The sequence below is a fragment of the Cydia splendana genome, chromosome 15, assembly GCF_910591565.1.
Source record: "Cydia splendana chromosome 15, ilCydSple1.2, whole genome shotgun sequence".
Taxonomy (NCBI): domain Eukaryota; kingdom Metazoa; phylum Arthropoda; class Insecta; order Lepidoptera; family Tortricidae; genus Cydia; species Cydia splendana.
Window position 1 is genome coordinate 1833693 of NC_085974.1, and position 12593 is coordinate 1846285.

The following is a 12593-nucleotide window of genomic DNA, read 5'->3' on the forward strand; positions in this document are numbered from 1 at the left end:
TAACATTTTTGATAACATTATTTTTTATTAAAAATAACACCCGCTCAAGTTCTCAAGCTAAAATTAAAACTAAATAAATCTAAAGACAGAAAATTGTCTTTCTACATTTGTAACACAATCAGACTTTCGATAAAAAAAAAATAATCATTCATTTCACATTTGTATAACATTCAGACTACGATATTTCAATACCTTAACAAGGGTGATGCACTATAAGTCCTTTTACTCCATAAATGCATTGGTTAAATTGTAGAGGCGGATTACATCATTCCTCCCATGCCTCCCATACCTCCCATGCCGCCCATGCCTCCCATGCCAGCCATAGGGTTAGCGTCCTTCTCAGCAGGCATGTCGCAGATTACTGCCTCAGCTGTCGTCAATAGGGATGCTACTCCGCTGGCATCAGTAAGAGCTGTTCTTACAACCTTGGTGGGATCAATAATTCCCTTTTCAATCATGTTAACATATTCGTTGTTGAGCGCGTCATATCCGAACTCGGGTCCCAAGTCCTCAACTTTGGCAACAACTACAGATCCATCAATGCCAGCATTGCGGGCGATGGTCATGCATGGCATTCTTAGGGCCTTCTTGATGATTTCTACTCCTGTGGACTGGTCACTGTTAGCAGTTTTGAGGGACTCAAGGGTGGGGATGCATCTGAGGAGAGCTGAGCCACCTCCGGGGACAATACCCTCCTCAACAGCGGCACGGGTGGCGTTCAGGGCGTCGGTGACCCGATCCTTCTTCTCATTGACCTCAACCTCGCTGGAGCCTCCAACATGGAGAACAGCGACGCCAGATGCGAGGCGCGCCAAGCGCTCTTGCAGCTTCTCCTTCTCATACTCTGAAGTAGTCTCAGCAATCTGGTCACGAATCTGCTCAGCCCTTCTTTCAATGTCAGACTTTTTGCCCTTTCCTTTCAGAAGAAGGGTGTCATCCTTAGTAATAGTGACTTCACCAACTTGGCCAAGGTCTGAGAGCTGCACATCTTCAAGCTTGATAAGATTGGCATCATCTCCGAACACAACACCACCAGCGGCAATGGCCATGTCACTGAGGGTAGCTTTACGGTTGTCTCCGAAACCGGGAGCCTTGACAGCCGCTACCTGCAGACCAATCTTCAGTCTGTTCACAACCAAGGTTGACAGCGCCTCACCATCAACATCTTCAGCAACAATAACCAGAGGTTTCCTCTGTTGGTTAGCCAGCTCCAGGGCAGGAATGATGGTCTGCACATTGCTGATTTTCTTCTCAGAGAACAGGACCAGAGCATCCTGGAACTCAACTTTAGCGCCCTTGGAGGAGTTGATGAAATATGGTGAAATGTATCCTCTGTCGAATTTCATACCTTCAATGACTTCGAGTTCGTCGGTGAGGGTCTTGCCGTCCTTTACGGTGATGACACCATCCTTGCCGACGCGTTTCATGGCATCGGAGATGAGCTGGCCGATGGCGGTGTCGCCGTTAGCGGAGATGGTCGCGACCTGCGCGATCTCCTCGGGGGTCGTCACCGGCTTCGACATTGACTTCAGCTTGTCCTTCACCGCGTCTACCGCCAGCATCACGCCGCGTCTAATCTCAATAGGATTCGCACCCTTTGAGATTTTCTCGAAGCCCTCCTTCGCGATGGCGCGCGCGAGTACTGTGGCGGTCGTGGTACCATCGCCGGCCTCCTCGTTGGTGTTATTGGCAACGTTCTGCACCAGTTTTGCGCCGATGTTCTGGAATTTATCTTTCAGTTCTACTCCCTTAGCAACTGTCACGCCGTCTTTGGTTATTTTCGGAGAGCCCCACGATTGTTCCAAAATGACGTTTCGGCCTTTCGGGCCCATTGTGACTGCTACCGCGTCGGCTAGGACATCCACACCTTGCAGCATGAGGGCTCTTACATCAGCACCGAATCTCACATCTTTAGCATAAAATCTGGCGTTTTGGTGACATTTGTTTAAAGAGATGGAATGGCGAACAACTCGAGGTAATCGCAACATTTTGAAGTGATATAAATGCGAATATAACGTTTAAATAAAGGGTTCAAACCTTTACTTCTCGAAGTTTCTCACTGGGATCGCAAAACGTGATGGACCGCCGGTTCTAGGTTACCTCTGCGAATGTGCGAATGAATGAAATAAAATTAACAAAATGCTGTGTGATGTAATGAGTGAATGAACTAAAAATCAAAGACAAAAGACGTACGAGTGAATGTCATTTGATCCAAAAGTTGGCAGCATTGTGAATTATAAAGCTATGCGACATGGGCACGACCAGTTTGAACTGAATCGGTATATTCAGTTTACTCGCATCACTAGCCGTACGCTGTCACTTTGACGTCCAAGTTTTTTGACATATCTCTCTTGCGTTCGGGGGGAGAGCGTTGCGACCACGTTTTAAATTTTATAATATCAACAAAAACATGCGGTGATTTCATTCTCAGATTACGCAGATAACTCGAGTGTATCGGTCGCGTTTCGCAGTCGGCTAAGTTTAGTTAATTTAACGCCGGTAAAATACAAATATTACATAATGAATACAAGGTGAGCTATTTTAACAACTTCCTTTCATGGTGATTGTCTTAATTTGCATTAATTGGCGACAATATGTTCCTTTTCGCATAGCTATTATTATGCAATACTGTCTCAGAGGCTGTTGTACAATATTAGACTTAATTGGCTTGGCTACGTTCAACATTACATTCATATCAGAGGCGTAAAAAATTGCGTTTATAAACCGTGTTAATTCTAATAATTTACATCGTCTATGGGTTATTTTAAGCGTAATATAATGACATAAACTTTGTTCTTACCTTATTATAGAACATGTATAATAAATAAAATAATTCCATTACCCATTACTATTGAAAAAATATAAGTTTAGTAATAATGTTGACTTACACTTTAGACTAAGCATTTTATCCGTTTCAGCGCATGCAACTGTGATGAGGGTCTGCTGGTGGGCATCGGGAACCCTTTGCTGGATATTTCAGCTTCAGTGGATGATGCCCTGCTCGCCAAGTATGATATGAAGCCAGATGATGCCATCATGGCGGAGGAAAAACACATGCCTCTGTACAAGGAGCTCATGGAAAAGTAAGTTTTATGAACTGAAATAAATAGTAGTAGTAGTAGTGATATATATAGTAGTAGTACTTGAAATAAAAACAAATTCAAATATTTACCGAAAATAATATTAATTTGTTCTAATACTTCTTAATGAAGTTTTAATATTCCTCCATCCTAAAATTCATCTTAAAAAATTTTTCTTTATCTTACCACTTTTAAAAAGAAAAATTGTTATTTATTTAATTTTCTTTATTTAGGATTACCAACAGATAATACACATCTTACATGCTCTTAAATCTATACATCAGTCATGACTGAAGCTTATCTAATTATAGGTAACCACAACTTATATAAGTGTCTTTTACCTGTGAACAATAGTGAACATGCAGTGAACTTGTGGTTAAATGAATTAGTACCAGTACATTACATTGAAGTACATTACATTGACTAATGCTAGTACTTAACTCAAAGTTAAATAAAATGTTTAAAGAATATAGTACACTTTAAATGAACTTTCTTTTAGTTCTCAAGAAGCAAGCGGGAAAACGTGAGTCTTTATCTGTCTGCACTACTATAAATTCTTTATTAACAAACCATTGAGTGTGTTTTTCCCTGAAGCCTAACTTTGTGTGATGTGGTTGACAACATCAATTTTTGCAGGATTATCAGTCAGCATTGCCTGTTCCTATAAAACTTAATGTGTGTGTGAGTTATGGCTGTTTTCTATTTAATTCAGTATTTATCTAACCATTAAAAACAAAAAAAAACATTATATAATTTATTGTTGTCTATTACCCACAATACCAAATTCATTGAGCTGTGGTTCTAATTGTGTAAGAATTTTCCATTTCATTTGTTCTCAAGTCTTTAATCTAAACCTGTTCTCTTACAGATACAAAGCGGAGTTCATAGCAGGCGGCAGTGTCCAGAATACCCTCCGCGTCGCACAGTGGATCCTCAAGAAGCCCGGTGTTTGCACTTACTTCGGCTGCGTCGGGAATGACGAGTATGCTAGGATACTCGAGACAAGAGCTGTGTAAGTACCTTTTACATTTTATTACTAAAAGTAAATGTGTTAGGTTAGTTTTATTTTTTTATTAGTTTAAATTTTTTAACAAAAAAGTTATTCAAATAATCATAAATAAACCGGCCAAATGCGAGTAGGACTCGCGCACGAAGGGTCCCGTACCATTACGCAAAAAACGGCAGTAAAAATTACGTTTATTGTATGGGAGCCCCACTTAAATATTTATTTTATTCTGTTTTTAGTATTTGATGCTATAGCGGCAACAGAAATACATCATCTGTGAAAATTTCAACTGCCTAGCTATCACGGTTCATGAGATACAGGCTGGTGACAGACAGACAGACAGACAGTGAAGTCTTAATAATAGGCTCCCGTTTTTACCCTTTTGGTACGGATCCCTAAAAGACCACGCACTTGATTCATCTAGGCCTATGGGTCCAGCAGAACTACTATTTCCTGTGTTACAGAACCCAGTAGGATATAAAACTAAAATAGCATGTATTTCTACTCAACTCTACTTGTTTGTGTGTTAGCCTGTTGTTTCCTTATGTCCCACTGCTGGGCAAAGGCCTCCCTCTCTTTCCACGCGTCTCGTCCTATGGCAATATTAGGCCAATCTTTCCGAAAGACGTCAAGATCGTGCCGCCATCTCCTTCGAGGTCTGCCGTGACGCCGCACTGTTTGGCGTCCACTCGGTAGTTTTCTTGTCTCCACTTATCAATAATTAATTTAAAATTCATAATTGCAGTCAACCCCACCCACTTTTACCCTTTGACCACCCAAGCCGTCAACTGACGCGAGCGGCCACAGCCCATTTTTAACCTTATTGCATTCTGACAAGGTTCGCAATGATGCGCCGCACACACTTAATTACGATAAGCGTAGCGTTCAACGAGTTAACAATAACTGATCTATTTGAATAATAGGTGAAAGTAATAAAATAAACAAGGCTTAGCTTAATCAATTTATCTACAAAGATTAAAACGATTTGTCAAATCCATTTTGATTCACATTAAATTTGGATCGATAAATTTGATCCTCTAAGCCTTATTCTAAGGTGTTATCGTATTTTAGACATTGAGTACCCTTTATTTTTATTGATCTTTGTCTGTCATAAGCTTAACATGTGTACTCAGATTATCTATTTATTATAGTTATGATAATGTCAATCAATATCGTGATAAAGATTAGTTGTAGATCTCGAAGACGTCTTGTGTCACGAAGAGTTCCTTTAATTGTATGGTTTTCCTCATATCTGACACGTACGGTTTCCCCATGCATTGGCTTTAGACAAATGAAAAGGTATATTGAGCGTCTTCGTACATTTGCATAAGTTTACCTTTTGCAAGTTAGGGATGATTTTCAACCCTTAACCATATCGGACGAGGTAATTCTGCGGCGGTAGCACGGTCGCACTTTTATCGCTTATCACCATGCCTGTCACGTTCTATCAAGTATGTAAGTGCGAAAGTGACGGGCATAGTGACAGGCGATAAAAATTGAACCATGCTGCGCCTGCTGGTTAGGTACGTCATATTACTGAACAACTTTAACCATGGGACCAAATAGCGTAAGAAATATCTGTTGTGTTATTTTCACGATTTGGGAATTGGTCTCAAAATGAAAATTGTTGAGTATTTATGACTAACACATTCACCTCTCAGACTAACGCGTCCTTCACATTGGATGTGGATTCGCACGCCCTTAACAGTGTGCAAACGATACATCGCTATATACCTACTCGCATATAGCGCTGTCACGATCATACACCGGAGTAACGTGCGAACTCGGATCAGTGGGGTTAGAGCATAATTACAGAAAAAAACAATAACAAACACATAAAGGTCTGAAGCATGAAGTTGAAAAAGTAATAAGCAAAACGAAAAAAATCTGCTGACCTAAACCGGCAAGCTCTAGCCTAGCTTACACAAGCCAAATTATAATTAAAAAATAATATATATATTATAGGACATTATTAGACACGGCAAATCATTCAACAAAACACCAAATCCAGCTAAAAAGGAAACATAAAATAAACTCATTACATTACGTCAGAACCGAGTAAATTGCCTCTCAAACAACGAATAACAGAATTCGTACTATACTTGCCGCAATACCGACTGGCGACTGTGATCATAATGCTATCTCCTTTACCCTTGTTAAGACCAACCAAGAGTGAAAGAGATGGCATTATGATCTGACTCGCCATTTAGTGGAGCGGCAAGGTGTAGATAAGAGATATTTAGATGTGTGGCCTCTGATAACATTTGCTCTCGCTATCGATATTTGTTTAACTTATGCAGGGTTCTTTATACATTTCTGAATGATGAAATAAGAAGGAGCTGCACGTAGAATGTAGGCACACGGAAATGCATTAAAACAATTATTTTTACGTCTTTCTTTTTAGGCGCGACTGTACCGCCATCAGATATATCGGAGCGGCCGAGGTGCTCAAAAATATATATCTGAACACGCATTCTAGCGCCTTGACAATTGGGAGTATTACTGCAATGTCCTGCCGCCAGAGTGCAGCACTATCTTTTGTTTAGTAAACCATAGAGTAACTTATACATACTAGGCCTTAAACAGTTTTCTGACAAGTTTTTACTAGAGTCAGTCCATGAAAAGTCTGCAGCGGATTTGATAGCCCACGCAGTGCACGTGTTATTTTAAACGTCAAACTTCTATGAAATTATGACGTATTTAAATGACACTTGCACAGCTTGCACTGCTGGGGCTATCAAATCCGCTGCAGACAGTGAACGCATATGTTCACTGGCTGCAGACTTTTCTTGGTCCGACTCTATGACATTTAATTTTATGCATCAAGGCGGTTTGTTTACAGGTGGCCTACCGCTAAACGCGAAAACCGAAATTTCGTTATCTGCCTCTCTATCGATCGAATAAGCAAGAGTGATAGAGAGGAAGAAACCGAACTTTCGATTGTCGTGTTTCACGGTAGGCCATGTGATTGAGTTAGTGACGCCCTCTACGCAGAGTTTTGCGTAATATTCCCTATAGAGGCGTGTTCAGATGTACAGTCAGCATCAAAAATTTGATAACCAAAGTGGTAAAGAAAATGTTTTGCCAAGATGAGGGAAGGGTCGATCTCTCCGACCTACTTAAGAAAGACCTGTGTCAAGCTATCAATGTTCGGAACCGGTTTTTTCTTCATACAAAAAATACCGGTATTATTTCGTTCTTTGGTTTATTATTTCATTATTGATGGGTCAATCTAATAATACGAAGTCGTTACCTAAATACATGATTCAGTCCTACGGAAAGAGCATAAAATTATTAAAAATGTTGGGCTATTTTGGAATTAAAAATAAAAACCGGTTCCGAGCCCTGCAAGTAATGGGTCTATTTTGGCTTTATGTAAACTCAAATGTGTAATAATATTGTTAATGTTACTAAATTTCTATATCAGCATCCAAGAACTTATCGGTTCAATAGCTTCTGAGTTTATCGCATAACGCAGCAGTGGCGACATCACTTTGTTTTATAGGCAGGGAATATTTAAATAGAAACATTACAAATGCAATACAGGCAATAATTATTGCTAAGTAAATAGAAACATCCTACACTGATCATATGAATAATTTATATCAGATCGTAGTACTCATCTACTCAAGGGAATTATTCGTCATTTACCCGATGGGTATCTAATTACGATTAAGTGAGCGTTTATTGAAATGACACAGTGGGCAAATCAATCGATATCAGTACCTACTTACTACGTATGCATGCAGTTATTATAGGTACGAGTATTTCATCATGTAAAGTAGGTAATGCAAAATCTATATGTCATCGTGATGCTTTATTTACCCAAATATTGATAAAACGATTGTAGAACCTTGAAATTTGGAACATATTCTTAAAAATGTTGTGGAGTGTTGTGATTTTATTTAAATGTTTTCCTTAAGTTTTTAATATCATTTGATATTTACCAGTTGCTTTTCGGTGAAGGAAACATCGTGAGGAAACCGGACTAATCCCAATAAGGCCTATAGTTTCTCCTTTGGGTTGGAAGGTCAGATGGCAGTCGCTTTCGTAAAAACTAGTGCCTATACGTCTACGTCAAATCATGGGATTAGTTGTCAAGCGGACCCCAGGCTCCCATGATTCGTGGCAAAATGCCGGGATAACGCGAGGAAGAAGTTTCCCTTAACCTTTTCGACGCCGTGTCAAACACAAAAGCTGTCGCGCGGACGCCACGTCACCGAAATGTCAAAACTGAAATTGAACTTTATGCATATGCACGTAGGTCTATGTTGCTCTGTGGTCTGTGACCGATTAATCGGTCTTTGGCGTTGAACCTGCGGTGCGGATATATCGGTCATTGGCGTCCAAAAGGTTAAGAGTCACACGAACTTGTAATACTAAGAAATTAGTGCGAGTAGGAAAAAGTTTTACATACAAAACTTCCACTCTATTTTCTTTTTATAACAATTTTTTGTGACGAAAGCCAGTACCAGACATAGATATAATAATATGTTACGTAAATATTCATGCCAAGTTTCGTGTACTTAATTCAAGCAGGTCGTTTTAGAATGAGAGCGTAACTTCCATCGTACAGATGTAGTGCATAATTGTTTTCCATCGTATTTTCTCGGAAACGTTCGTATTTGTCATGCTACTTCAGTCAACCTCAGTACTTTTTGTACCGAGACTGACTGAAATAGCAAGACACGTTCATACGTTTCCGTAAAAATACCATGGAAAATAATTATATTCACCACATCTGTACCTATGCGGAGTGAAATGACGTCGAGAATCTTACAATTTTTTTATGACAAAGTTAATACTAAATGTGTCATTTTTTACAATCCACAGCGCAGATGGCGTGATCGTAAAATACCAGGTGACCGAAGAAGCACCCACAGGCACGTGCGCAGTGCTCGTGACGGGCACGCATCGCTCGCTCTGCGCGAACTTGGCCGCGGCGCAGAAGTTCACTCCCGTGCACCTCGCTAAGGAGGAGTGTCAAGCGGTCATTAAGAAGGCGAAGTACTTTTATACATCAGTGAGTAGTATATCTTACTTTCTTACTCTATCAGATAGCTGCCTCTTGCTTTTGTAGGACTGCAAGCTAGACATTTATAGTTTGGCAAACTAAATTTGACAGTAAATAAGAAAAAACTATTCTCTCCCTTTTCTTTTGGGTGCTAGTACTAGCGTAAGACAAAGACAGTATGATTCTCTCTGTCTATGTTTGAAATGAGACAGTCCCTGGCCAAACTATATGTATAGTTCTAGTTATTATTCAGAAAACGAAGAACACACGGTCTTAATTTAAGAATCAGAATCTATGGTTCCAAAATAAATTCAGTGAAACCAGATACCATAGACAAAAAATCCTCCCCTCTGAATTTATTCCGTAACCATAGAGGTTCTGGTTCTTGATTTCAAATCGTGTGGGATCTACCTAAGGCAAAACTTGTACCTATATTAACACATTCACTGTCAACGTTTTCGTAGCGCTACTCTTGTAGCCGATCCCAGCGTTTTCCCGCTTTTTAGAGGAAACCGACTACGAATAGAGAACTCGCCGAGTTCCCGGCGCTCAATGTGTTAATTTTATTTTTAACTTTTCCAGGGTTTCTTCGTAGCAGTATCCCCCGAGTCTATCCTTCAACTAGCGGAGCGTGCGCACTCTGGCGGCCACGCATTCATTATGAACGTGAGCGCGCCGTTCGTCTCACAGTTCTACAAGGAGCCGCTAGAGAAGATCCTGCCCTATGTTGACGTGCTTTTTGGCAATGAAAGCGTAAGTAAAGGGCCGCCACATATATATCTTAAAATCTAAACTTGCAGATTTCAAACGTGTTTGTGAACGAATAAAACTCCCGTGAGACTCGAACATAGGTATTAAAAGTATTTAAACGGGTTACTCACGTATTATTAAGTTGAATAAACGCTCGGCATGCTTCGATCCAATTTTCGAGGATCTTCGTCTAAGAGCAACGACTGGCGCCTTTACTGATCGACTTAATCATAGTACGTGAGTAACCCGTTAAAAATAATTTTAATAGGTACTTATGCGTTTGCGAAACTTCAACACTTTCAAGTAAGAAAAGAAGGCACCTATTTAAAGCTTACAAAAGCAAGACCTGTGCAAGTGTGGGCCCACATTTAATGCTCGACCATAATAGGTGTCATTGTGTGAAATCCTTGCAGAAGATTCATAAAAAATGATTAGGATTTCTATTGTCCTAAATAACCCTTAAGGATGTATTTCAATGTATTACAGGAAGCCGAAGCCTTCGCGACAGCGTTCGGCATCACCGATAAAGACCTCCAAGCGATCGCCCTCAAAATATCAACCATGCCCAAACTCAACCCCTCCCGGCCTCGCGTCGTGGTCATCACACAGGGCTGCGAGCCCGTCATACTCGTCGAAAACGGTAAAGTAACCTTAGTACCTGTCAACAAACTGTCGAGAGAACAAATCATAGACACGAACGGGGCCGGCGATGCTTTTGCGGGCGGGTTTTTAAGCCAAATGGTTTTAGAGAAGGATTACACGACTTGTGTTAAGTGTGGTGTGTACGCGGCTACTCATGTGATACAGCAGTCCGGATGCACGTTGAGCGGCGTAAGCGACTTTAAATCTAGCTAGATAGGAGATTTTGTGATTTTATGTAAGGAAATGCAGATGGTTTATAAATGCAACGAGATACACAAAGATTGATTTGAATATTCAGGCTAACCACTAAAACAGATGTGAAAAATGCTTCTGATTCCCACATGGTTCTTAATTAGGAATCAGAATTTTCATGGTCATAAAATAAATTTAGAATAAGTATAGCCTGTGGTGCCTGTTTTTTTGTATAGAAAATCCTGGGCCATAGACATACATACATACATACATCACTGGCTCAGTGACCCAAAGAGGATCTTGGCCTCTGACACAAGAGAGCGCCACTCTGCCCTATTCTGCGCCACTTCACGCCAGTTGGGTATTCCGAGGGCGGACAGGTCTTTTTGGGCTTCGTCACTCCAGCGGTATCTGGGACGCCCCGACGGACGTTTTCCGCCCGGGTGCCCCACATACGCACCAGAAGAAGAGAGCAAGCTCTTAGTGGCGGAGAGGAAAATCTGGCGGAAGATTCTGGGGCCTATCAGAGAGGAAGATGGGACTTGGAGGCGAAGGAAAAATAGGGAGCTAGAGGAGCTTGTTGCGATGCCCAATATAATTGGCGAGATCAAAGCCACACGACTCCGCTGGCTCGGTCACCTGGAGAGGATGGGGGAGGATCGTGCTGTGAGAAGAGCGTATGGGCCATAGACAATATTTTAAATTTATTCCATGTCCATAGAGATCCCGATTCCTAATTTCAGACCGTGTGGGATGTTCGTTTTATGCAACAAAAAAAAACGAAATTCCCATAAGTTATGAATTTTACGAATGTACATAAAGACCATTTACTTTACTTCTTTTTTTTTTCATTTCCTGTTTTCTATGTAAATTTTGTTTATTATTTAACAGCATTATTTTGTAAATTAAGGGTAATGTGTAATTAAATGCAAATGGGCATCGCAATACATAACCACTTAGCCTGTTTGTAGATATCACACAAATAATTCGCACTTATCAGCCTTATTAGATTACATTATAGAACTATTAACAACTGCAATAGAACTTTAATTCTTAGAACACCAATAACACTGCTAAACCTTGTTAAAATAACAGTTTGTTTGCCTCAATTTGGGTTTTTGCCAACTACTAGTGGTAACGAATGAGTTTTTATTAACAGTTTATAACAATTAACAAAATAACAGTGGTTGCCACCTCACTTTGGTGGTGTCTATTGGTTATTTTTCTCAGATGTTACCACTGGTAACTTCTGGGAAAATCCAAATTGGTCCCATCAATCTCTTGTTTTTGCTCAACACCAGGGGCCTATTGCATAATAAAATAGATGCTAGTAGTGTTAGTGATTTTGTATGTAAAATCGCTAATAGTATTAGCTTGTATTTTATTATGCAATCCGGCCCAGGAGCTGGAGGATAATTGGATATTTAATTGAACTTGGCACGGTGTAGTGGTCAGGGCCGTCTTAAACTATGCTGGGGCCCTTGGGCACATAAGAATTTGGGGCCCTTTTGGAAAGTAAAGAAAGCTAATTAAACTAACATTTTTCTACTATGATCTTCTATATATATTATGGGTAATCAAATATACTGTTACTGTCTGTCCTTCGGGCCTCCTGAGGATGGGGGCCCTAGGCACGGGCCCCGTGTGCCCTTATGGTAAAGACGGTACTGGTGGTAGTCACCGTGCAGCGTCAAATAGTGCCGGCTAAAGTGGTCACTATTTATTTCACGCTGACAGTACAAAAGATTGCTACCACTTGAGATGTAGTTGGCTTTTAAGCGTTAATGTTTTTGCATAACCAATTCCAGTTATAGCATTCTAGAAAACATTCTTAACATAAATAAATATTGTGAAATTAAAATACCTTGGTTGTTGCAACTGTTATATTGTATATATCGTACAGCTGTAT

At 40.3% G+C, this 12593-nt stretch overlaps 2 protein-coding genes across 2 annotated transcripts; one reads left to right on the forward strand and one right to left on the reverse strand.

Moving 5' to 3' along the window:
• LOC134797416 (heat shock protein 60A-like) lies at positions 1-2126 on the reverse strand. The gene has a single exon (XM_063769642.1). It carries the CDS (start codon positions 1986-1988, stop codon positions 261-263), a length of 1728 nt encoding a protein of 575 aa, XP_063625712.1. The 5' UTR covers positions 1989-2126; the 3' UTR covers positions 1-260.
• A 213-nt stretch (positions 2127-2339) lies between these two features.
• On the forward strand, positions 2340-10907 carry LOC134797433 (uncharacterized). The gene is made up of 6 exons (XM_063769667.1): positions 2340-2531; positions 2919-3083; positions 3949-4092; positions 8920-9109; positions 9683-9853; positions 10337-10907. Exons 1-6 carry the CDS (start codon positions 2521-2523, stop codon positions 10703-10705), a joined length of 1050 nt encoding a protein of 349 aa, XP_063625737.1. The 5' UTR covers positions 2340-2520; the 3' UTR covers positions 10706-10907.
• The last annotated feature ends 1686 nt before the right edge of the window (positions 10908-12593 follow it).